The following is a 27,108-nucleotide window of genomic DNA, read 5'->3' on the forward strand; positions in this document are numbered from 1 at the left end:
TATGTATGTATGTGTACTAGCCATGCCGACATTCAGTCAAGTGTACCCTGCAAGCGGCCCTGAGTCGGGTGGATCGACGGTGTTGGTGTCCGGAGCGCACTTTCCAAACGCGGTCTTGCTCACGTGCATGTTTGACAACGTCACATCCACCACTTCCGCTGCCACGTGGGTAGATCCATCGACCATTCTATGTGTGACACCGCCGCACGCGCCTGGCCCGAGTGTCCTGCGGATTTCGTTCAATGGCCGCGACTTCTCGACATCGTCGCAGACGTTTCGCTACACGTCGCATGCGACGGTCACAGAGATTTACCCGACGCGAGGCCCTGCGACGGGGGGCACCCTCGTCACAGTCTACGGCACGGGCTTCATCGACTCGCCAGACTTCACTTGCCTGTTTGGGGCGAACGCGGCACCCCCACGGCAAGTCGTGGACTCGACCACGGCGGTGTGTGTCGCCCCGGCGGCTGTGACACCGTTGACGCAAGTGGTGGTGTCCGTGTCCAACTCCCGATTGGACGGTGTCGGCGCATCAGGCGGTGCCGTGTTCCACTTCCATAAGCCCGTGTTTGTGGCCCACATCCAGCCCAAATTCGGCCCCGTGACCGGACAAACCTTGATCCAAGTTACGGGTATGGAGTTCATCCCTCAATCGATATACATGTGTCGATTTCTATGGGAAACAAGTATTGATCTCAACGCCACCAGTATACGCCACGTGCCAGCGATGTACGTCAACTCGACCCACCTCACATGTCGGAGTCCCTCGGTGGCCGCCACAACCAGAAGTACGTGGATGCTCGTGGAGAACGGACTGGCGCTGTCGTTGTGGCCCATAGAGTATGTATTCCACGAGCAAGTGGACTTGGTCCAGATCACGCCGTCCACTGGGTCAATCCTGGGCGGAACCCTCGTTACCATTCTGGGGAACCACTTTCTATCGAGTCTGGACGCCATGTGTGACTTTGGCATGGGCAGGATGACTCGTGCCTCGGTCCTGTCAGTGTCGAAAGTGCAGTGTACGACGCCACGGCACTCCCCGGGGACCTCTGCCGTCCGCGTCTGCCTCAACGGCCTCCAGTGCTCACTGCCGTTTGTCGTGTTTGAATTCCACCCGATTCCAGTATGGACATCGCTGCAGCCGACTACAATTCCTGCGACGGGGGCCACCAACCTCACGCTTTGCTTTCAACCGTCGTCGCACATGTTCAAGTTTACCCACTGCCTCTTTGGCCAACGCCAGTCAGCTGTCGCCTATGTCAATGCAACGTGCGTTAATTGCTGGACGCCGGCGCTCCCGGAAGGCGTGACAGTGGACATCGGGGTATCGGTTAACCGGATCGACGCCCTTCCCACCTCCATGCACGTATTGCCGACAAAACCCTTGGACGTGTCCGGAGTGGTTCCGACGGCCGGCCCTACAACCGGCCACACCCGGCTCGTGATCTCCGGACGCTTCAATACCTCCATGGCGTACGTGTGCCGAGTCGGCACGTCCCCCGCCGTTCCGGCTCTCGCCGTGTCTGGCGACTCAGTGCATTGCTACACCCCTCCGTCCCCCGCAACCGGAAACGTGCCCGTGGCAGTGAGCGACAACGGCGTGGACTTTACCTCGTCGCATTTTCCGTTTCGATATTACGCGGGAATTCAATTGACGTCCATCTGGCCCCCGCAAGGCGCTGAAACGGGCGGGTATTTCGTCACACTGTCGGGAATGAACTTTGAAATGGCTGCGGTTTGTCGCTTCGGCATGGCGCCGCCGACCCCTGTCCAGTGGGAGTCGTCGACCAGAGTACTGTGTCGCGTGCCGCCTCGAAGTCCGGGGACGATTGGTGTGGGTATCTCCAACAACCACGTCGACTTTACGTTTGGGTCGTTTTTGTTTTACGCTCTGCCTCGAGTGTACAGTTTGAACCCCGCCGTGACGTTATACGGGGTTGGTGGGCCGAGCAAGATTACAGTTCACGGTGACCTATTCCAGAACATTTCGACCTTGAAGTGTCTCTTCGATACGACTGTGACCCTGCTCACGTACATCGATGCCAAGACAGTCGTGTGCACAGTGCCCGCTCTATCACCCGAGGCGGCTGGTCTCGTTCGCCTGAGTTTGATCGACTTGGCCACGCATGTTCAGGTCGACTCGCCCGTGGCTATGACGGTCTTGGAAGTTCCAATTGTGGAGAGTGTTGAGCCCACTGTACTTCGTCGCCAGTCGACATTGTCGTCGGTGCTGATTTCTGGCCACCACTTGTATCCGAGTTTAACCTGCGGGGATGACAGAGGTAGCACCAGTCCGGTGGAGTTTCTGTCGTCGTCGCAAGTTCGCTGCAGCGTCCAGTTGAATGCCACGACGCTTCGCATCGTCGATCCAGCGTTAAACTACACGGTGGTGCGTCGGGCCTTGACGTGGTTTGACGATGTGCGCATCGCGGAGATCGTGCCACGTCACGGTCCCTCGACGGGCAACACCCTCGTGATGGTCACGTTGGCGACCCCATTGCCTCGAATGTTAACATCGTTGTCATGTCGATTTGGAACCGACTCGGTGGCTGCCCAGGTGGTTAACCGCACGACCATTCGGTGCGCGTCCCCTGCCAAACCCAGCAGCACCAGAACAGCCCAACTGTCTGTGAGTTTGAACCAACTCGACTTCTCTCAAGGCAGCGTTCCATTTGAGTACTACGACAATGCGCAGATGGTTGGCCTGGAACCACTGTACATTCCGTCAAATGCAGTCAACGCTAGCATAGTACTGCGGGGTGTAAACATCCCCCTGGGTTTGAATCAAAGCCGCCCCGTCTGCTTCTTTGGACCGACTCTCACGAGTCCGGCCGTTGTGGAGTCGAGTGAGATGGTGGTGTGTCGTCTACCTGCAGAACTCGCCATCAAACAGGGAACTGTGTCCGTGGCATTTGCTCCCAATGGTCAGAATCCAGTTGCACCCGACTTGACCCTGACAATATTTGTGCATCCCCAAGTGCTTCAAATCACTCCACTTCGAGGCACGGTGCAAGGTGGAACCACTGTCCGAATCGACTTTGACGCTGTGGTCGATTCGTTTCCCACCATCCAATGCCGCCTTGCGACGGCCACAAGCCCCGCCTCTGTCGTGGGGCCGAGTGCCGTCGAGTGCCGCGTACCTACGTCCACATCGTCACCTGGCCTCATAGTGGACGTTTTCGTGGCTCTGAACGGTCAGGACTTTGTCTTCACTCGGTCGTTTCAATACGTAGACATCCCATACATCACGTCCGTGTCCCCTCCCGTCGGCACCGAATTGGGCGGCTCGACCGTTTCCATCGCCCTTCCTCTAGCCACCACCCTGTGGCAGTCGTCGTTGTACTTGAAATTCGGCAACTCAGAGCCCGTGGTCGCTGCTTTGAACGCGTTTGGCATTGCCACGTGTGTAGTGCCAGCTCATGCCCCTGGTCCAGTGACCCTCCTCGTGTCCGTCAATGGGGTCGACTACCTGCCAGCCAACCACACGTTTACGTACCTCATGGCTCAAACTTCCACCGGTCTCGTACCCGCGTTGGGTCCAGTGACCGGCGGGACGGTCGTGTCCATCTTCGGGACCAACTTTGCCTCATGTGTGGACATGGTGTGTCGGTTCGGTCCGCACTTGGTGGCTCCAGCGGTGTTTGTGTCGGCGCAGCAGCTCCAGTGCACCACGCCGTCCACCGTAGCCCCGTCAGACCACCTCGTCGTATCTGTCTGGTGTGGACTACTCAACCGAATCGTGACACTGGACCAATCGTTCTCGTTCTATACACCCCCACAATTGGTGTCGTTAACACCCCGCCTCGCGCCCACCACCGGCGGGACCAAGCTGAGCATCACCACTAGCCAGCCAGTATCCGTTATCCGACCCAGCAGCGTGTCATGTCGATTTGACTCGGTGGTTTCCACGTCGGCGGTGGTAATCGACGCCACGACCTTGTCTTGCGTGGTGCCGCCCCTTCCCTTGCGCGACCAAGTAGTCGTCGAAGTCTCTTTCAATGGCCAGAACTTCCACCGACTGCCGTACCCGTTGAAGCTGTACCCGTCGATTCAGGTGCAATCCGTCGAGCCGAGTACGATATTTTGGAACACATCAACGACGGTTTTGGTCTCCGGTCGAGGCATGCTCAACACGCCCGCTTTAAGCTGTCGACTGGGAGCAAATGCCATCACGGCGGGTCGATATGTGTCTAGCACCAAGGTCGCGTGTCCAGTTCAAAGTATCGGGTCGGCTTCGACATTGTTCTTGGCAGTATCCAACAACGGGGTGGACTTTGCAGAGCCTACCCTCGCCTTATACTTTCACCCGCAGCCAACCTTGACTGGAATCAATCCAGCCTATGGCCCGGTGGCCGGTCGAACGCTGGTAGAAATACAAGGACTCAACTTTGTGACCTCTGGTTTGACGGTGCAGTGTGTGTTCGGCAACTCGACCGTGGCTGCCGCCGTCTCGAAATCGTCCACGTCCGTGCTGTGCTTATCCCCGGCCGCCCCCGCCCCTCAAATCGCTCTGGTGGGACTTCAATTTGGGATTACATTGACAACAGAATCCATCCGATTCGAGTATATTCCAACGGCTTCCGTGGTATCGCTTTCTCCTGTTAAAGTACCCTTGGGCGTTCCCACTAGGGTTAATCTGGTGGGAGTCCACTTGCAAGGGCCGCTGCAGTGCGAGTTCTTCCAGACTGATTCGACCACTGCTGTTCATGCCGTGGTTGTTTCTGCGGTGATTTCTTCCTCCACATCGATCCACTGCACGGCTACACTGTTCACACCCGGTGTGTACTCAGTTCACGTTGGAGCTATGGGGCAGCCGTCGGCCAGGTCCGACAAAGGAGGCTTGTTGATCACCGTACACCCAACTCCGGTGGTTCAGCGTGTATCGCCGTTGGTTTCCGTTGAACTTGGCGGTGGCAATGTCGTTGTGACGGGATTCAATTTCAGTGCGTTCGACGCCATGTCGTGTTTGTTTGGGGCCCAACCTGTGGTAGCTACGTTTCAAAGCTCCACGCAACTGAAATGTGTCGTCCCAGCGTCGCTCGCTCGTCGCCCACTGACACTTTCCATCTCGATCAACCACGTCATTCTGTACAAAACGCCTTTCTCAATCATACCAACCATGATTCTCGATGCTGTCGACACGCAGTTGTTGCTGTCTGTGGGAAATCCCGTCCAAGTCATACTGACTGGACGCCATTTAGTGCCGAATGTGACCTGCGTCGTGATGACTTCAACCAACACCCTCGAAGAAGAAACACTCGCCTTGTTTTACTCGTCCGAGTCCATTGGTTGCATCGTGCAAGCACAGGTCCCAGGCCAGCGTTTTCTCACTCTCAAGCTGTACGATGCCATTGCGACAACCAGTCCGACCGTGGCGCTTGAGTTTGTGGCCGTTCCAGCCATCGTTGCTATATCCCCACACTCTAGTGACATTCGCGGCGGGTCATCTATCGCAGTGACCGGGCGTGGATTCCACGACGGTGCTTCCCTTTCCTGCCACTTTGGCCTTGTCCAGTCTAGGGCAGTCTTTCTCACGCCTACCCGCATCGTGTGCATGACTCCTCGGGTCTCAGTCCCCTCCCAAGTGCTGCTCACCGTGTCGAATGTGGGGGGAAATGTGTCCAGCGGTCCAGTGGCGTTTTCATTCGAGTCCCCCGTCATCGCCTTGTCGATCCATCCGTCATTCGGGTCGGTTCTCGGCGGCGTCATCGTCCGCGTACTTGTGGCCGAGACTGCCCTGGACGACCGTTCCAGCAGTGTGCGGTGCTGGTTTGGCAGCGTGTCCTCCATAGCCACGCGTGTCCAATCCAACGTATTCCAATGCATCGCTCCTTCCACCGTCCGGCCAGCCAAAGTTCTGTTTCACTTGCGCTCGGAGCAGCAGTCTGTAGTCCACCCCCCCATATATTTTACCTACGTGGAACCTGTCCAGGTTGTGAATGTCACGCCCGCGAGTGGACCAGTGGAAGGGGCCACGGCCGTTCGAGTTCTCTTAGTGGCGCCAGTCCTCATGCCAGCGTCGGACTTGTCGATTCAGTGCGCGTTTGGAAACCAACCAGTTCCTGGACTTCTAGTATCCCCCACCGCAATTCAATGTGTGACGCCGCCGTCCGTGTCGCAGCAATCCAATGTGTCTGTGGCGGTGACTGTCAACGGCCAAGAGTTTTCACTGTCTAGCGAGTCGGCTACCACGTTTGAGTATCAAAAGACACTGCAAGTGGACTCTGTCGTGCCGACGCTGGGCTCTCCAGGCACGTCGATCCGTGTCCTGGGCACGAATTTGAAGTCCCCCAGCATTTGCCACTTTGGCGACGCCAGGCCGTCCACCCCAGCGCGCTTTGTGTCGTCGAACGAAGTGGTCTGTGAGCTGCCAACCATGGTATCTTTTACAACAACAACAACGGTGGCAGTCGACGTGGTGCTCACGCTCGAGTATGCCACGGGCGTATACTCCAACAGCAAGCTATTCAAGGTCTTCCCTCCATTGAGCCTAACCTCGTTGTCTCCGTCACGTGTTTTCGAGAGCGGCGGGGCTCGTATCATGCTTCAAGGTCTGGGGTTCCTCGATGTCCCTCAACTGGGCTGCCTCTTCGGTCGATCGGCTGTCATCGTACCTGCGTTGTGGGTGTCCAAATACTTGGTGGAATGCGTGGTACCCCCGTTAGAACCCGGCAATGTGTCGGTGGCAGTCACTCAAAACGGCATCGACCGTTACATCGTGCCCATGTCCTTGTCGGTTTCGCCCGCCCTGACCATCTCTTCCATTAGCCCAATTCATGCATTAGTGTCTTATCCAACTACCATCACAGTGCTTGGAACTGGCTTTGAACCGTCTGTGCGATGTCGTTTTGGAGATGTAATTGTGGTGCCAACCGAGTACACCAACCGAAACACTGTCACATGCGCGGCACCTCCATCGCAGACAAGTGTGCCGTTTCAAGTGACAAACAACGGACTCGACTTCGCCGGCGATCGCTTGTGGGTGTCCCACGACGTCCAAGTCGACATCTCGGACGTGTCTCCGTCGTCCGGCCCCGTCAACACCACCACCACCCGCTTATGGATTCGAGGCACATTTACGAATATGGACCAACTGCACTGCCAACTTGGGGACATGACCACTCTAGCACACATTGCCAACACTACGCACGTCGAATGTCTCGTGCCCTCAGTCACGACAAGCCAAGTAGTGCCGATTACGCTTCTAGCGCTTGGGATGTCGATTCCGTCGACTTGGACGTTCTCGTATTACGCCCCACCCGCCGTTGAATCTATGGAGCCGTCCACGCTCTTCCGTCCGTCCACGGCAGTGACTGTCCGAGGTCTGAACTTTCTTCCGGGGGCTGTTTGTCGATTTGGAGCTGTCATCACCGGTGCTAGCGTGTACCACAGCTCGAAAGTAATTGAATGCCCCAGTCCACAGGTACATGCTCGTGGGTACGTCGTAGTTGAAGTGAGCAACAACGGCGTCGACTTTACCTCGCAAGGCCTCACGGTGCGCTTCGAAAGCCAGCTGAGCGTGGTGGCCATCTCCCCGCCGTACGCTATACATACGGGTGGGTCCTCTTTGATGGTCATCGGCACGGGGTTTCCGGCATTCTTGTACTGTCGTTTTGGCACTACCTACCAAGTGGGTACTGTTCTCAACACTACGCACTGCATGTGCACTACCCCCCCACTACCCCCAAACCAAGTCGTCGTGTTGGAGCTCAGTACGGGCGACGAAGGCACGACGAATCAAGTGACGTTTTGGTCCATGTTGCCTCCGAATCCTATTCGGGTGGATCCTTCACATGGCTCGACTGTCGGCAACACACTTTTGACTGTCCACGGCACTGCCTTTAGCATCGACTCGATGGAATGCTGCTTCAATCGTACGACATGTGTGCCCGCCGCCGTGTTGAGCGATACGCTTCTGACATGTGTGACCCCCCCGTTCAACACGACAACCAACGGCCCCGTCTTAATCACGTTGCGGGCGCCAGACAGTCAAGTGGCGTCCCTGCGTTCGGTCGAGTACTTTGTTCACATTCCACTGACATTGGCTCGGTTCGTTCCGACCAGAGTTCCCGAGCAGGGCCACACGGTGGTGACAGTCTCGGGCGCTCACTTTTCCCCGACTCTCGACCTCTTCTGCGTCTTCGGGACTGAGTTTGTGGCAGCTACCTTTGTGAACTTCGACACGATCGAGTGTGTAAGTCCGCCCCACGCCCCTGGATCTGTCTCCCTTGGAGTGAGCGCCAACGGCAAAGACATCGTTTCATTTGATGCAGTTCTAGAGTACCATCAAAGTGGGAGTGTGACTGCAATTACGCCAACGACTGGACCGGTGGACGGAAACTCGGTCGTGGTTGCCGTCGTGTCGTCCAACAACCTACTGTCGTCTGCTGTCTTTTGTAAATTTGGATCCGTCGAAGTCCGCGCCGCCGCCATCAATGCCTCGGCGGTGTCTTGCTTGTCGCCACGTGCGCGCACTTGCGGTGCGGTCTCGTTTTCCCTTGTCCAACGAGCCAAGAATTCCGTGTCAGTCGAATTTGTCTCTGCCATGCCATACACCTACGAAGACCCACCGACTCTCGTGAGCATGTTTCCCAACACGGGCTCCACCGCCGCCCCGACGGTTGTGACGCTGACGGGCTCGGGGTTCCACGCCCACACGACGTTCATTCGTTTTGGAAACATCGTCGCAGCTTGCATGGAAGCGACGAATACCTCAACATGCACAGTGCAATTGCCTCGGCATGGCATTGAAACAACGCAAGGAGATGGCGGCGGCGTCGTAACTGTGGACGCGACCAACAACAACCAGGACTTTTCGACCCCGCTGCTGTTCCTGTACACCCCACGAGTCGCGGTGATGGCGGTGGCCCCTTCCGTCACGCACGGACCCACTTTGGTGACCGTATCCGGAGTTCACTTTGTCGACACGATTCCAAACGCTTTGCGCTGTCGCATAGGCGGACACGTGGTGGTCCCAGCGACGTTCGTCTCTGCCACGTCCGTGCAATGCCTCATTCCGACGCTTTCAGGCGGAAATTATAACGTCGAAGTGTCTGTGAACGGTCAAGACTTCACCAACGACTCGGTGCAGATATTGGTCAAAGACCCGGTGGAGATATATACAGTGCAACCACCCTTTGGCTCGACCCAAGGCCGAACCGTGGTGACAATGACCACAAACTCAGTTCTGGACACTTCCGTCGACTTGTTCTGTGCGTTTGGCGATGGATTAGTGTCCACCTTGACCGTTCTAAACGCATCGACGGCGTCCTGTGTGGCTCCCCCCACGGCAGCTGTCGGGACGGTGCCGTTGAGTGTTGTGCAGTCGAGTGTAGAGCTGACTACAGTCATGCCACCCACATCCTTCACGTCGATCTCCAGCATCACTCACTCGTACACGTATATCCGACCAGTGGAAGCAACGTCCCTGTTTCCGTCGTTTGGGTTCCAACAAGGCGGGACGGTGGTGTCGATGGCTGGCGACGGCTTCGTCAACACCGCCCAGGCCAGCTGTGTCTTTGGCAATACGTCGGTCCCTGCGGTCGTCCTGTCCTCGGACCTGTTGCGCTGCGTGGCGCCTCCATTTCATCACTCACCTGAAGAAGTGGTGGAAGTGATGGTAACTATGAATGGAGTCGATATAACGCGCACCAATCTCTGGTTTCGCTACGTCCGTGACGTGGCCTTGTCCAGCATCACGCCTTCGAAATCCACTCTAGCGGGCGGCAGTCTCGTGGACATTCGGGGCGCTGGCTTTGACCACCTTAGCAACTTGACGTGCGTATTTGGAGCCAATCGTCACGTTAGTGCGACAGTGATATCTCGTCAATCGCTGTCTTGCGTGGTGCCGCCAGTGTCTGCGGAAGGCACGGTGGTGGTTCGAGTGGCCATGAATATGCACGATGTGTCCGTGGATGGTCTGCGCTTCGACTACCAGATCCCAGCGCTTCTGTACAGTATCGCACCCACAGTGGGCCCGCACATAGGACATACTAAAGTGCTGGTCACGGGCGAAGGCTTTACCCCTGGCTTGCAATGCGCATTTGGCGCCATATTGGTCAACTCTACGTTCCTGACATCGCGAACGCTGTCGTGCGTGGCGCCGCCGCTGTCGATCGAGGTCGACGTGGTGGAGTTCTCGTTGCAAGATCCACACGTTGTAAGCAGTCAAACCACGTCCCTGCCGTACTATGTGGTAGTCCTGCCAGACATTGTGAGTGTCCAGCCATCGTCTGGCCCCGTCACTGGCAACACCACTGTGGTGCTGACGATGGATGGAAGCTGGGGGTTCCAAGCCGACGTGTTCTGCCAGTTTTGTGCATCTGTGGTCCGCGGAGAGTTTGTGGAATCGACTCGAGTGGTGTGTCGCCCCGGAGCACAGCCGACGGCGGTGGAGTGCCCCGTCAGCATCTCCCCCAACGGAATCGACTTCACCGATCCAACGTGGACGTTTTCGTTCTACGACCTTCCGTCCGTCAAGACTTTGGTTCCCGCGAGAGGCCAAAGCGGGACACGAATCACAGTTCGCGGCTCCAACTTTTCGAACGTTCCAAATCTGCAGTGTAAAGTGGGCACGACGGTTGTGCGTGCCGCCTACGTATCCCAAGATGAATTGACTTGTGTAGCACCACCAATCTCCAGCAACAATAACTACACTACTCTACAAGATATCCAATTGATATCGATCACTGGCCCTATCCCCCAGCCCACCATCCAAACCATCACAACCACAGCGGCCCCAGCAGTGAGCGAAGTTCAAGTGGTGACGACTTCTGGCTGGGCCAATCGGGCACAGGTCCAAACCATCGCGCCAATCTTGTCGCCTGTGCAATCGAACGTGGTGCAGATCACCACATCGAGCAATTACCAGCCTGAGATTCAGTGGTTGCAGTTCAAATTGAACCCCCAATTGCCCGAGGTCCAGGCGATTACAAGCACTGGCACCACGGGGGGTTCGTTCACCGTGCAATTGTTTGGAGTTGGTGCTGTGATTGGGTACCAGGATGCGGCCGCGACCGTCCAGGTCACGCTCCAAACAGCAGCCGTGGGCCATTCGTTCTCGGTCACTCGAAGCGCCGTGGCGAACGGCGGATACACGTGGTTGATCACATTCACGTCGGACGTGGGGGCGCTGCCGATGATTCAAGTGACCTCGACTGGATCTCTTCTTGGCACGTCGCCCGCGGTTTCCGTGCTTCGAAATCGAGCTGGAACAGTCGCGGAAACCCAAACGATCAGTGTGTACGGCACGGTCTTTTCCAGTGGACCTGCCATCTCCATGGATGTGTCGTACGCGGGGGTGACGGTGGTACAAGGTATCGCACTTCCGGTCACAGCGTCCGCCTTGGCCACTGCTCTGAACGCCGTGGGGAGATTGGGCTCTGTCTCGGTGGCCCGTCGAAACAGTGCATATGTTGCCTTTAGTGGAGCAGCATCGCCGCTCGAATTGTTTCAGTACGACATCACCTTCTTGTCCAAATCAACTCTGGGTTCCCTCTTGCAAGTGCGCCTTCAGTCGTATGTGGGTCTGTGCGCCGTAGCCCGAAGTGTCGTGGGTACGACGCCAGCTCCCGCGGGGACGTTTACGCTGAGCTTGGGAAGCAGCACCACGGCGCCACTGGCTTGGGACACGTCCGCGTACAACCTCAAGCTAGCGTTGCAATCTCTCCCGGGTGTGGACGTGGCCATGGTGTCCGACCTGCTTCCCGCAGTTTCCACCAACGTGCGAACGTTAAAGCTCGTGTTTTCACCTTTGACGGGCAACATGGCGCCCCTTGTTGTGCAGTTCAATTCCGCAACCAATACTGGAATCTATGGAGATAAATCGAGCATGTTGTCGACGGGATTGACTGCGACTGTTCTAGCAGTGCAAGATGGAGCCTACTTGGGAGGCATGTTCAAGCTAACGCACCCGATTACTGGAGCGTCTCTTACCGCAGTCACCAACATTCCGTGCGGCACCTTGACCTCGTTAGTAGGCGCCACGTCTTGCTTGATCGAAGGGCCTGGCATCAGCGGCGAGTATCGGTGGACGCTGTCGTTTGCATCGATCGTGGTTCCGATTACAGTGTCGAGCGTGGGGATGACTGGGGCGGCGCCTTTGGTTCAACTGACCAAGTTCACGCCTCAAGCAACTGCCAAAGTCCAAACGATTTCGATTTCAAACACCCACGTCTCGACCATCCAACGGCTTCGTGTGTCAGGGGTAGGCGCGGTGTGGGAAGTCCAGAGCATCACGATGATGGCTCAAGGGGGGACACTTCAAGGAGTGTTTTCCATTCGATTCGGCGCGGTCAACTCTGGAAACTTGACGGCCAATGCGTCGGCAGTCGACGTCCAAACCGAGTTGGCGCGACTGGCTCAAAGTGTGGCCGTAACCCGACAAAGTGTTGTTAGCGGCAGCTCAACCGGGTTCACATGGCTCGTGACGTTTTACCAAAGCGGCGACATACCCGACTTGGTGGTGACGTCCACCAATTTGGTGGGAACGGGTCTGTCTGTGCAAGTGCTAGAGGTTGTCAAGGGTATTCCCTGTGAAGTTCAACGGGTAGTGCTGTCGATTCCCGATCGAACCAGTGTGACTGGAACGTTTCGGCTTGGGTTAATGGGGGCCACGACAAGTGCGCTGTCGTACGTGGCTACCGCAGCGCAAGTCCAGCTGGCGTTGCAAACCGCGCTGAATGTGGCTGTGAATGTATCGCTGACTCGTCCAAACTCTCAAAATGGAAGCACTTGGACGATATCATTCCCAATGCACGCGGGCAATATCAACGCCATGACCGTCGACACTTCCGCCCTTGTGTCGACTCCGACCTCCACTCCAGCCACAATCAAAGTGCTAGAAGTGCAGCCAGGCATGACCGTGCCAATGCTGGGCTCGTTTGCAGTCACATTCCAAGGACAAACAGCCATAATCCCCCTCACCACAACCGTTGCGGCCCTGTCGACATCGCTGAACGGAATTGTGTCTGGAGGAGTGACAGTTACTTCGACTGTTGTCGACAAAACTGGCGGTGGGGTGTGGGACATAACGTTTACGGCGCTGGGGGTCCAGCCATTGCTCGCAGTCGACCTGGCGCTGGTTCGAGGCGGGACCAGTCCGACCGCCTCTGTCGCAACCGTCCGATCTGGCACCCAGTACGACCTTCAAGTCGTGTCCACTGCGTCTGTGACATCGGGGACGTTTTTTCTGGCTTACGGGTCACTGGAAACACCCAATTTGGCATTCAACGCGTTAGATTCCGACGTTCAGTCAGCTGTCAACGGATTGCTCCCGGTGGGGTCGTCCGTCGTGGTCACGCGGGTGCTGACTGGCACGAATACATACAACTGGACCATCACATTCCAAGCCCTCAATTCCGTCGTGCTCGTGGCTGGCGGGGTCAATCTAGTCGGTCAAGTGACTGTCTCTCGTCTGCCGCCGTCGCCGTTAACACCTGTCCAAGGGGGGTTCACCTTAACTTCGTCCCAGGGCCAAAGTGTCTACGTGCCAGCCACTGCGTCGGACGTGGACATGAAGTCCATTGTCCAATCGTTCCCAGCAATAGGTACGGTGTCGGTGGCTCGATCGGGGGATGCTTCTGTCAATGCTTTCGTATGGGCCATAACGTACCTCGAAAATGCCGGCCCCCAAAACAATCTGACAGTCGCATCGTTCAATTTGACGTCGTCTGGACAGGTGGGGGTGTCGATTGCAGTCACGCAAGAAGGCACGGCAGCATGCTGCCTCGGAGGGTCCTTCCGACTGGCGTCTGGGGCCACGACCATCCGGTTGCCTGGAACGGTCGCAGTGGAGCAGAAGTGGCCCATTGCCACAACGTCCCAGGATCTCACGGCGGTGGTCCGGCGCGGGGAAGTGGTCGTGATCAACGGCAACGTTTTCACTGTGGATATGTTTCTACCTTTTGATGCGACACGGTTGCCACTCAGCGCCGTCTATCCGGGCGTGAACGATCCAATCGCAGTCGGGTACACTCAACCCACGACGCCGTGGCTAGACGTGACGACCACATCGCCGTCGACGATGCTCAGGGCTTTGACCAACCTTCCAAACATGAAGAATGTTCTTGTATCGAGGTCCACCAAGATGATCAACAACGGCTACTCGTGGTCCGTGACGTTTGCGGGCGACACCTCCGACGCCACGCTGCTTCGCGTGACATCCGCCTTGACGCTGGGTAGCATCGCATCGACCGTCACCACGCCTCGAGCACAAGGAGAAATTCGAATGATTTACGTTAGTGCCATGTCCACCATCTCTGGCACGTTCAAGATGAACCTGGGGGGCGTGGATTCGCCACCTCTTGCGTGGAATTCCACTGCCACCGATATGAAAGCCGCTCTGGAAATGCTCTACACCAGTGTCAACGTCACCCGCTCGCCGCTCTTCGCCACGAGCTACAACTACCTCGGGGACGGTTACGGCTGGTTCGTCACGTTTGCATCGGACACTGGCACTGCTCGAACTCTAACGTTCATTCCGATGACTCTGACAACGGCATCGTCCACCGCGGCAGTGGTGAATTGGATATTGGTCACACCGGGGACTTCCACTCCTTTATCCGGCACGTTCCAGTTGAGTTATCTTGGGTACTCCACGACGTCGCTCGCGTTCAACGAAGGCGCGTCGTCCGTTCAATCGGCGCTCAACCTCCTCCCGTCGGTCGGGAATGTTGCGGTTACTCGATCGGTAGCGGATCCAAATATGGGGTACTCGTGGTCAATCACGTTTTTGCCGAATCCAGCCAAAGCCAATGTCCAACAGCGGGGAGATTTCCAACCGCTGGGGTATATGTCCGCCTTGAGCGGCACGGCGGCATCGATTTCCATCACAGAGTTCATGAAGGGATCGTTTCTAGACGGCTCGTTTGCCTTGATCTCTGGGTCCCAAGTCACCAGTCCCATCGCGTACAACGCAGCCGCAGATGTGGTTCAGAACGCCCTCCAAACGTCATTTGATTGGGCGACGTCGGTGGCGGTGACCAGGACGAGCGTGAACGCGGCCGGGGGGTACACGTATGCGTTGACGTTTCCCGCGGGACTCGGCGTCGTCGAGTTGCTTGGGGTTGACACGACCCTGCTGCTCGGCACGCAAGCCGCGGTCACAGTCCAAACCACCCAGCCAGGGGTGAATCCCGTCTCGGGGGTGTTCACACTCGACTTTAACGGGGCGGTCACGTCGCCATTGGCATTCAATGCGACGTCCGTTCAACTGCAGACCGCCCTGGAAACTCTCCCAACCATTGCAAATGTGGACGTCACCCAGACGCAAAGTAGTGGGGGGAACGGCAATTCGTGGCAAGTGACGTTCTTGTCCACCAGTGGTGCGCCTTTGAATGTAGGGGACTTGCCCCTTCTCGGCTTGAACCCTGTTCGATTGCATGGCACTCAAATCGTTGCGAATGTGACCAAGGTCCAAAGCGCCGTCACCGCCTTGTCAGTGTCTGTGAATGGCCAGGACTGGACATCAGACAACGTCGGCTTTCGATATGATAGCGACATGCTGGTACAGCAAGTATCCCCTGCGTTGGGTCCAGTCACTGGAGGCACCCGCGTGGTGCTGCGAGGATTTCGCTTTGTCAACATGACCATGTGGTGCTTGTTTGGCAATGCCACCACGGGTGTCGAGTACATCAGCGCCACCTCCGTCGTCTGTTCGAGTCCGCCGCAGGGCTCTTCGACGTCTGTCTTTGTCAAACTTCTGTCGGCGTCATCGGCCAGTCTCATGGAAACCATGTCGGACTCAGTGGCCGTGTTTCACTACTACCCGACTATATCGTTCACGACAATGACTCCTGCGTTCGGATCGAGCTCGATGGCAACACATGTCCGCATTGAAGGCGCCTACTTTGTCAATACATCGCGGTTGACATGCAGATACACCACGTACATTCCGTCCCTTGCCACGCATGTGCATCAGTCCGTACTGGCCACGTTCGTCTCGTCCACAGAGATCGGGTGTATCGTGCCATCGCTCAAGAGCAGCTTTCCCAAATCAGGGTCAACTTGGGCCAATCACGTGGCCGCGTCCTCCACGGCCGTCGAAGTGTCCAATAACGGACAAGACTACTCGGTCCATCCCACCAACTTTACGACCCTCCCCGACTTCCAAGCGTCGGCATTGGCTCCAACCACTGGACCGTTGGGTGGAGGCACCGTATCTACAATCACACTGAGTCCGGTGCGGTGCGACACAAATTTAGTGGCTTGTCGCTTTGGCAATCATGTTCCTACGCCGGCGACGACGTGCACGAGGGACGGCACCGTCACGTGTGTTGTGCCACGTCATCGCCCAGAACCGTCCATTTACCAGCTGAAAGTGAACTCGAGTGCGCTCGTGGGCGAAGTGCAGACTGTGACTGTAGCGGCGACTAATATTGCTCTGCTTTCTGGATCGTTTCAACTGCGCTACCAGGGATTAACGACCGACCCCGTTGCGTTCAACGCAGCGGCGTCGACGGTGCAGAGCGCCATCAACAGCGCCATGTCCCCATTGGTTGTTGTAACTGCCGCCACTCGGTCGACCTTGTCCAATGGATATACGTGGACGCTAACGTTTTCGCTGGAAAGTGGAAACATCGGAGTATTGCAATCTGACATGTTTGCGTTGGAAGGGCCCGGGTCGGCCGTGACTGTGGCAACCGTTCAAGATGGACCTACTGGCACCGTCGTCAAGGAAGTCCAGCAGATCAAGTTTACGCAGCCTCCATTGGTCAACGAAGTGCAGATTGTAAACGTGTCCTGGGCTCCCATCGTGCTCGAAGTGCAGCGGATAAGTCTCACGGCGGCTGTCGTGATGACCGGATCGTTCACATTGAGCTACAACAGTCTCAGCACTTCGTCGTTGCCGTTTAATGCGGAGGCTGTGGCGGTGCAATCCGCACTGCAGGGTGTGGTGGGGGTCGGTTCTGTGAACGTCACCCGGACGCATGCGTTGAATACGCGAGGATTTGTATGGGATGTGACGTTCTTGACTTCGTCTGCGGGCCCTAGACCAGACCTCACCGTGAACAAAGCCAATATTGTTCCGTCGGCATCGGTGACGTTGACGCAGTCCAAGCTCATTGCCGGCACGTCCCCATTGTCTGGGACTTTTGTATTGAGCTATTTGGGGTTTCCCACGACTTCGTTGGCGGTCGACATCTCCGCGGCAGCCCTTCAAACCCAACTCGCGACGATACTGCCGCCAATTGTAGCGGTGACGAAATCGTTTGCTGCTACTTGTACGGTATGGCGCATTACATTTGGACTAACGACAGCCGCGCCGTCGCTCGTGGTCGCCAACGGCAGTGGGTTGTCCGGTTCTGGTGCATCTGTGACAACCCGTCAGGACGTTCCCGGGGGGGTTTTGATGGGCGGGACCTTCAAAGTAGCGTACAACAGCGTCTCCACCGCAGCCATTCCGCTGTCCGCCACCGCGTTGGCAACCGCCCTGGCCCCCATCGCCCCCCCGTTTACCATATCAAGTGTCAGCACTACGTTTTCAATCGAGTTCAACATCACCTTTGCAGCCACGGCTGGGAACGTGCCTTTGCTTGTCGTGGATGCATCGACGGTCACTGGCACCACCGTCACAACCAACGTCACGACCGTTCAAAGTGGATCGTACGCTCCTTTGGGTGGTTCTTTTCAGCTGACATGGAACAAAACACAATCCAGTGGACCCATCGCCTTCAACGCTGCCAATTCAACGATTGCGGCGGCCTTGCAGTTGCTCCCAGGCGTTGGCACGGTCACGGTGGGTCCTCGACTGTCGTTGGTATCGGGGTACCAGTGGCAGGTCACGTTTATGGACTCGTGGAAGATGGCCAACGCTTCCAACTTGCGGAATTTGGAGCTGCAGGGAGGACTTCTCACTGGAACGAACGCCACGATGACGTGGACTCCGATCGTGGATTCGTTGGGGGTCAAAGTGCCCCTGTTTATAACGACAAACGGCCAGGCTTTTGTCGATACCTCGCTCATGTTTACGTACCACGACGAGATTGTCCTGGACTCGATGGATCCCCTCAACGGCCCTGTCGACGGCAGCACCACCGTCACAATAACGCTAGCCCCTCAAAGCATGACCTTGTCTTTGAACCAGTCCGTGTATTGTCGATTTGGTGTGTCGATTGTCACTGGAAGTGTGCTAAATGCCACTCGACTCGAGTGTATCTCGCCGGAAGTGTCCGATGCAGGAGATGTATCTGTGGAAATCAGCGTCAACGGCATGGATTTCAGTTCCACGGGGTTGATGTTTCAGTACCGATGGCAGCTGCAGTTGGTGTCAGTATCCCCCTTAAGGGGTCCAATTGCAGGGGGAACGCTGCTGTCGGTGGCCATGGCGGCGGCGGTCAGTCCCCTGGATGTGTTCGCGTGCATCATTGGTGGCCAAGTGGTCCCGGCCGAGCAGGTGAATGCCAGTCACGTATTTTGTCGGACGCCGCCCCTCGCAGTCGGCTCGGCCGTTCGTCGCGTGGCGGTTGAGATCACGTACAACCACCAAATTTACTCCACTAGCGACCTCCAATTCACATATACTGACCCGTTGTACTTGACGGGAGTGACGCCGGCGTGGGGACCGGCTACCGGTGGAACAACTGTTAAAGTACGAGGTGGAGACTTCGACCTTGCACAGTCGGCATGGTGTCGATTTGGAGAGAAAGTCGTGGATGGGTTGGTAGATTCGCCAGAGTATATCGCCTGCCAGACGCCACAGTTTGATCCGGTCGGCCAAGTGCAGCGCATCACGACGACTGCGTCGGGGTACGTGCCTGATGTGCAAGATGTAGTGGTGTCTGCTGCCCCGGACCAGCCCCTCGTGCAAGTCGTGACCACATCCGGGGCCACCCCCTTGATTGAAACGCAAGTGCTTTCAATCTCGGGGCAAAATGTTCCAGAAATTCAAGTCGTGCAACCCACAGTGGACACGCTCAGCTCTGAAATCCGCACCATCTCCACCACAGTCGCCGCGACCGTGACCGAAGTCAAGACGATTCAGGTTGACGCGACGCCGATTCACGAAGTCCAGCAAATCACTGTTACAGTCAACACTGCCGCTTTAACTCCAAGCCAATTCGAAGTCCAAGCGTTGTGGATGCCCATCTCGCCCACTGAAACCGGCTCGTTCACGTTGGAATTCCAGGGCGCCAAGACTCCTGCGATACTGTACAACTCACCACTGGCCCAGCTCCAAGCAGCGTTGGAAGCATTGGATACGGTTGGCACGTTGCGCATCACGACGTCCATCCAAACTGGCTACAATGTATGGGCGATCACGTTCTTGCAGAACACGGGCCTGCTGCCGTTGCTGGTAGTGGACTCGTCATCGCTGGTTGTTGTGGTGCCGGCGCTGGTGTCGGTCCAGTCTGTTCAAGTGACTAGCACAGCCGCGTTAGGTGGGTCGTTCGCGGTGAGCTACAACGGCCAGTCGACTGTGGACATCCCGGTCTGGTCGTCGGCGACTGACGTGCAGGCAGCCATTCAAGCGCTTCCAACCGTTCAAAACCCCGTTCTGGTCACGCGAACCGACTTGGATTGCAACGGCGGAGCGAGTTGGATCGTGACGTTCGTGTCGACTTCAGCTGCCAACGGAAACATTCCGACTATGACGATGCAGGGCGCAAAGGTCACGGGCACGTTGTCGCAGAGCAGTGTCAGTCCAGTGACCGACAGCAACGCTGTAGGCGGGTCGTTCAAGCTGTCTTTCCAGGGCACGTTGTCTCCGACGTTGTATCTAACGACAACCGAAACCGCCATGGCGGCTGCCGTGCAAACCCTCACGCAAGTGCCCGTGGCGTCCGTGACCCGACGAGGACCCACCGCCGTGAACGGGTACTCTTGGCAGGTTACATTTGGCGGAGCTCCGTCTTTGATTCCAGATATTCTTGGCGTGAGTTTCTTGACAGGCATCGGAGCAACTGTTCGAGCAACGACCACGCGAGTAGCCCAAGTGCTCGAGATCCAGCAACTCACGTTGGCAGCCAGTTCATTTATCGGCGGGTCGTTTAGGCTCCAGGTTGGATCTCAGCAGACGCTGCCGCTCCCGTCGGATGCGTCTGCTACCGCCGTGCAAAATGCACTGAACGCGCTCGTGAACTTTGGAACGTTCGCCGTGTCCAAGTCTGCCGTCATAGACGTGTACGGGAGCTGCTCGTGGCAGATTACGTTTCTGACTTTGGCGGGGAATCAAAACATGATTCAAGTGCTTCCGACAACTCTGGCCGGAAAACCCAGTTTGTTTGACTCTGGAAGCCGCGATGTCCGTCTTGTGATGACCGAACTTCAAGCGGGCGTGGGGGGTCCCCTCGCCGGGACGTTCCGACTGTCTGTCGACGGCTCAGTCTTGTCCGATCCGATCTCGTACGACGCCACCGCAAGTGAAGTGCAGCGAGTTTTGCAAGCGATTGAACCGGTACAAGTGTCCACTTCTGGTGTGTTTGGCCTCAACAATATCATGACGTGGTCCGTCACGTTCACAACGCCCAAACCCACTGGTCGGATCCTGACTGCGGTGACGACTGGGCTGACCCCTGGGAGTGCCAGCGTTGTGTTTGGAACTACTCGCCCTGGTGTGGTTCAGGAGATTCGCCGCATCACAACGACGCTCACGTCTGGTGCGTTTGTGTGTACTTTTGCCTCCAAAACCTCGGGCTCCATTCCGTTCAACGCGAATTCGACTGTCTTTGGCACGGCCTTGTCTGCAATCGCTGAACTGGGCACCCTGGACGTATCAGGCACGAACCCGTGGCTCGTGACGTTCACTCAACTCTCGGCACCTATCCCCGTGCTCAGTTGTGGACCAACGCAAGGCGTGACCACTGTCCAGACAAGCACGAGCTCTGCGCTGTCGGGAACGTTCAAGTTGGGCTTTAACAACGTGTGGACGACGGCGTTGGCGCCGAATGCTTCAGCGTTAACCGTACAAAATGCGATCAATGCCGTCATGGGCGCAGACTCCGTGACAGTCAGCGGGGCATCTGTCGTGTTAAACAACGGGCAGCGGTGGGACGTGACGTTCACCAACAAACCAGGCACGTGGCCACTCTTGACCATCGACAAAACTCTCTTAGTGGGCACGAATGCCGCCGTTCAAGTGACCCGCAAAGTCACTGGAAACCAAGTGGTTGGCACGTTTCAGGTAGCGGTGAATGGTCGCACGACTGTGCCGTTGACGCCTCAAGCGACCGCCGGTGACTTGATGGCGGCGCTGCAGAGCGCGTTAAGCTGCCGCGCATGTACATCCGTGGTGCGATCACCTCCGTTGAGTGCGGGGGGGTACGCCTGGACGGTACAATTTCGGCTGTATGACGCCTTCCTGCAGACGTTTTCGACTCAACTCGACCCTTCTACCAATCCGATTTCAGTGGTTCAGTCGACCCTGAATTGCACCGGGTTGTCAGTACAAGTCACGCCCACTATAACTGGATCGAGTCCCATCAGCGGATCGTTCGTCCTCCGGTATCGAGATCAGCCGACGGTGCCGATTCCGTGGGACGCCACACCGGAAACCGTGTTGCTGGCTGTGCAGCACATCAAGTCGATTCCGAAAGGATTGTTTCAAGTGACCCGGAGTGGCCCCTTTGTCACGGGGGGGATGCAGTGGCGCATCACGTTCCCGTTCAATATTCCGTACCCGTCGGAAGTGTTCAAACCAGTTTCATTTTTAGCCGGGTCCAATCCTGGCATTGCTGTCACGGTGGGCACCCCCCAGACGATTCCAGTGCAAGGAACGTTCGCCCTCCAATTTCAAAGCCAGGTGACGTCGCCTATTGCGTTCAATGCCAACGCATCCGACATGGCCACTGCGTTGCAGCGCCTGTCGAGTTTGAGTGGTGGCGTGACCGTCACGACACTTCACTCGCCATGGCTGAACACGTTCAAGTGGCAGGTGTCGTTCACATCGCTGGCCAACGCGGGTCCGATGGCTTTGCTCTCCTCGCCCATATTTCAAGTAAACGGATCCACCCCTCATATCACGTTCGTCAAGGTTGTGAATGGCACGAGCAATGCACTCCAGCGAGTCACGATCAGCGCCGCGGCGGCAACACCCACTGGAACATTCACCCTGTCGTACTTGGGCGTGGCGTCACCAGTAGTTCTGTCTGCATCGTGCAGTGCTCTGGAGTTTGCAAGTGCCTTGAACGCACTATCAGCGGTGGGCAAGACGACTGTCGAGCGCACCGTCGCCTTGAACGGCCAAATTGGCTTCACGTGGTACATTCTGTTTACGGATTCGTATGTGGACAAAGTCGCCATTGCGCTAAACACTGGCCAACTCCTGCCGACCACGGGGTTGGTGGTGTCGGTGGCGCTCGTGCCGTCCAAGACGACTCCCATCAGTGGGTCCTTTCAAGTACAATACGGGCAAACATGCATCGATGGCATCGACACGTCGTCCTGTGTTCCGGCAGTGACGTCCACTTTACCGTACAATGTGGACGAGACTACCCTGCAGCACGAACTGTCGATGCTGCCGGGCCTCTCATCCGTCCAAGTCTCGCGTTCCGTCGCTGCCGACTACTTGAGAGGGTATACTTGGCTCGTGTCGTTTCCAGATACACTGGGCAATCTGGCGCTGCTCCGGACATCCAGTGCGCTGACAGGGTCGAATGCGAAGGTTGAAGTCAGCGTCGAAAGGGCGGGCGTGACCTTTGACGAGTCAAAAGTGGCGGTGGCGGTATCCCAGAACGGCCAAGACTACACTACCATGTCCACCGTCGTGTACCAGTACGTTCAAACGATCTTGGTGTATTCGACCTTTCCCAACCACGGCCCCGTGTTTGGTGGTACCGAAGTGGTCGTGTATGGCGACTACTTTACCAACTCGTCCACCTTGTATTGCCGATTTGGCACTACTGTGGTGTCCGCTGCAACGTATTTCAACTCCACCACGCTCACCTGTATCGCTCCGTCCGTCCAGTCGCCCCGCCAAGTGTTTATAGACGTGTCCACAAACAGCAAACGAAGCAGCTACTCCAACACCACCACGGCTGCCTTCACCTACGACGCCCCAGTCTCCCTCAAGTCTGTGACCCCCACGTTGGGCCCTGCGACGGGGAATTTCTCCGTCGAGATCTACGGCGGCCCATTTCCTCGCACAGACGAGTTGCGATGTCGATTCGGATCGGTCGTCGTGCAGGCGTTGTGGGTCCAAACCGACGCCATCCAGTGCACGGCGCCCACGCAGCTGCAGCCGGGGACCGTCCCGCTCGAAGTGTCGGTCAATAACCAAGACTACACCTCCAGTCGGCATCCATTTTACTTTTACCCGTGCCCGACCCTCCGTCGCATCTTCCCCGTGTTTGGCCCGGCTTTTGCCGCCGGCAGTCGCGTGGATGTCTTCGGTACTGGCTTTGTCAACTCATCCGGCTTGGTCTGTCGGTTTGGCGAACATGTCCTACCGGCTTCCTTTCGAAGTCCATTCCAACTGACGTGTCTGACGCCTCCGCTGGATCCGTACAGCGGCGGCCTCCAACCCCTGCCCTTGTCCGAGCAGCGTCATGCGTACCCTGATCCATCCACGGGCACCCGGTTGCTCTTTCCCACGGCGCGCCATTTTCCGCTAGTGCAAGGTCGACTCGTGTCGGTGGAAATCTCCAACAACCACCAGGACTTTACTTTCACAGGGATCAACTACCTGTACTACCAAGACGCGACGGTTTCGGCTATTAAACCGACCCAGTTGTACGCTGCGGCCAATGTCGGGTTGTTTGTCCAAGGACTCAACTTCATCAACTCGACGCTGTTGGCGTGTCGAGTCGGCGTGTCGACGGTCCCAGGAGTGTTTGTCACGTCTTGGTTGGTGCTGTGTCCGATGCAAACTACACACATCAAGGCGTCTCTTCCGTCTACTTCAACCGGCCACCTCCCCACGGACGACATCCTCCCCACCTTTGCGTCGCCCCAGCTCTTGTTTGTGGAAGTCGCTAACAACGGCATTGACTTTTCATCCAATCGCGTCATGCTCGAGTACTTGGGTCAGTGTCCGACGGGGTATTATTGTCCTCCCGTGTCACAGGGCAGTCGGCTGGCGTGTCCTCGAGGCAGCTACTGCCCCGGCCAAGGCAACGCCAACTACACGTTGTGTCCAAGGGGAACGTACCAGCCGCTCCCGTCTCAGTCCGAATGTCTGCGCTGTCCCATTGGATACCACTGTCCGCATATCGGGTTGCACGTGCCCCGCATCTGTCCGGCGGGGTTTGTGTGCGATGTCACGGGGATCGAAACCGCCGACCAGCCGTGCCCCGTCGGTCACTTTTGTCTGGAAGGCACGGCGACGACTGCCACGACGTGCGGGCATCGACTTGCATCGCGCAAGCTCGGGGTCACGTACTCCCACGCCGAACGCGGCTCCACCGTCCGGAAAGGCCGCGACGGGGTGGCATCGCAACCGATCCTTGGGGCCCGCCAAACTGCCTGTTGGGACAACAGCACGCAAGACTTTGGGCTTCAGTTGAGCTCGTCTCCCAGTCGATTCTGGCTCGAGCTGCAGCAGATGCCCTTGTCCAGTTCCACGTTGGACTTTGAACCGATTCGAGGGCGGTATTGCATGGACGATGCGTGTTTGGCGGTGTCGCCTTCGCTGGACGTCATGGACAACATCATTATGGACTACCACGGACTGTTTTCACTTCGGCGTCCGGTGCCGTGTCCACGTGGAATGTACTGCCACGCAGGCACAGCAGGCAACTCGTCTGTGCTGAAAAACTTCACGTCCCCGCAGCCGTGCTTCGAAAGCATGTATTGCCCGGAAGGGAGCGACAGTCCGTCCGGCCAGGGCGATTGTCCGGGGGGGTTCTACTGCCCATTCGGCATCAAGATTCCGTGTCCGGCGGGTACCTACTGTCCGACACCAGGGTCGTACGATCCATTGGGGTGTCCTCCGGGTACGTTCAACGCCATGGTAGGGCAAACCCAGTGCACCCCTTGTCCCGAGGGATACATTTGCCCAGGCTTCAACCGCATCCAGCCGGTGCTGTGTCCGCCGGGGTACGTATGCTCCAAGCCCGAGCTCGCGACGCCCAACCTCCGGTGTCCGCCGGGGTACTACTGCTACGCCGGTCGATTGACGTCGGATCCGTTCCGCAACGATACGACGTTGCGTCCGTACCCGTGTAAACCCGGCACGTTTTGCCTGGGCGGCGTCATCTCGGACCTAGTCGTGACGGGCAATTACGACTATGCCCAAAACTGCACCGCCGGGTTTTACTGCGAACTCGCGTCCTTCTCCCCCAAAGGCATCGGCATGTGTCCGCCAGGGTTTTATTGTCCCGCGGGTACGGCGGTGCCGATACCCACGCCCAAGGGGTCGTTTGCGGCCCGCAACGGCACCGTCCAGGCGGCGCTGTGCTCTCCTAGCTTCTACGCCCCTACAATTGAAACCGTCGAGTGTTATCCGTGCCCGCCTGGAACGACCTGTCCGGACGACGGCACCGCCGTGGCGACCATCTGTCCGCCGGGAACCTACCGCAGCACGTTTGAAGCGGACGGTATCACGTGCGTGCCATGTCCTCAGGGCACGTGGTCCAAGAATTGGGGCCTCCGAGAGGTGGGCGAGTGCATCTTATGTCCGCCGGGTACCGTCTGCGCCACGGATGGCATGACGAATCCGTGCTCGCAAAGCGATCTGCCGCTGCCGTACGTCCCCACCAACCTCAACGAAAGCGTCCCCGAGTGTCTCGCGCGCGGCTCGCAGTTCTACTTTGGGGTGCTGTTAGAGCCGTGGATCGACGACCTTGGCGTGGGGCCGCACTTTCTGCCGCACATTTCGGGACAATGTTACTACAACCCCCAGCCCATGGGCAGTCCGCTGTACCTCCGGTTCACCGAGTACTTTGGCCCGCTCTTTGACATTGCGACGGGTGCACCCCATCAGGGGTACGGTGACGTGAGCCAGCTTCCCGTGCCTGGATACTTTGAGCGTGGGTCGCAGTTTGTCGACCTCATGCACTCCACATTGTACGACCTCAAGCAAAACTGCACCCGCGGCTTCTTCTTCAAGGACAAATGGTTCCCCGGAACTTGCGAAGCCGACGTCATCTGCTACTCGGACAAGACCTCCCAGGCGCTGATTTGCCCCGAGGGGTACATTTGCAACGAAGCGACCACCGACGCCCTCGCCCTCGCGACGCCGTGCGCGCCGGGCTACGTCTGCGGCTTCGGCACCACGCCGGACGCCTACTTGCAGTCCCCCATGGGCCAGTTCGACATGCTGTGTCCGCGGTCCTTCTTTTGTCCCGAAGCCACGGGCATAGGACTCATGAAGCGCCACGCGTGCCCGGCTAACTACTTTTGCCCCACGGGTACCGTGGACCCGTACATGGGAGCGATCGCCAACGACGCCGAGCGCCGGCAGATTCCGCCAGCGGACGCCGACCCGTTTCGACATGTCGACCACGTCGCCTACCTCCGCGAAGGCGACATCCGCGAGTTCTCCCTGCACGACAAGCGGTGCTTAGACGGCGTCGATCCCGAGCTGCTGAATACATTCACCACCAACGAATCGGGGGGCGTGGTCAACGCTGCGTTGGAGAGCCAGCTCTTGTGTGCGCGAGACAACAAGTGGCGCCACGTGTTCAATGCAATCCAGCGCCGCGAGTGCGACTGTGTCCACCAAGTCCAAGTCACCCTCGACCTGTTCGCGTTGTGGCAGTGTAATAACACGTGCACCAGCGTCTTCGCTCAAGCGTCTTGGCGGGTGGCCCAGTCGTCCACCAATGGACTGCGCTTTGCAAAGTACTCGACCACGGTGTACAGCACCTTCGCATCTCTGGCAGCCGACATCACGCGCGACATGAAGCCGTTTCTGGCCCCCCATTCCATCTCCAAAGGACAGATATACACGGCCCAAGCCCCAGACGAACTGTTTGACTTGTATACGGGCGTTCAGAACATTCTGCAGTACAAGGAGCGCCTCCTGGACTGGGTCAACTTTAATCCGTCGACAAACGACATCCTTCGGCTCGATATGTGCGAATGCCAGCGAATGTTCAAGTGCCCCAACGGCACCGTGAGCCCCGTGGGGTCGGACAACTTATTTGACTGTGTCAAAGCTGGCGTTGTGTTGCGGCGGCGGGACCTTGTCCCATCGGGCCATGCCCGTCAAGTGAACGGTAAAGTTCTGTC

At 57.4% G+C, this 27,108-nt stretch overlaps 1 protein-coding gene across 2 annotated transcripts in view; it reads left to right on the plus strand.

Moving 5' to 3' along the window:
• Window positions 1-27,108, plus strand: part of H257_15484 — a gene marked incomplete at its 5' end in the record, with an annotated part of 39,426 nt that overhangs the window by 6,749 nt on the left and 5,569 nt on the right. For both annotated transcript variants that reach the window (XM_009843605.1, XM_009843604.1), the window contains one exon: window positions 21-27,095. In XM_009843605.1, coding sequence (XP_009841907.1) covers window positions 21-27,095 — 27,075 coding nt within the window. The remainder of the gene's footprint in view (window positions 1-20; window positions 27,096-27,108) is intronic.

The sequence above is a fragment of the Aphanomyces astaci genome (assembly GCF_000520075.1).
Source record: "Aphanomyces astaci strain APO3 unplaced genomic scaffold supercont1.70, whole genome shotgun sequence".
Classification (NCBI taxonomy): domain Eukaryota; phylum Oomycota; class Saprolegniomycetes; order Saprolegniales; family Verrucalvaceae; genus Aphanomyces; species Aphanomyces astaci.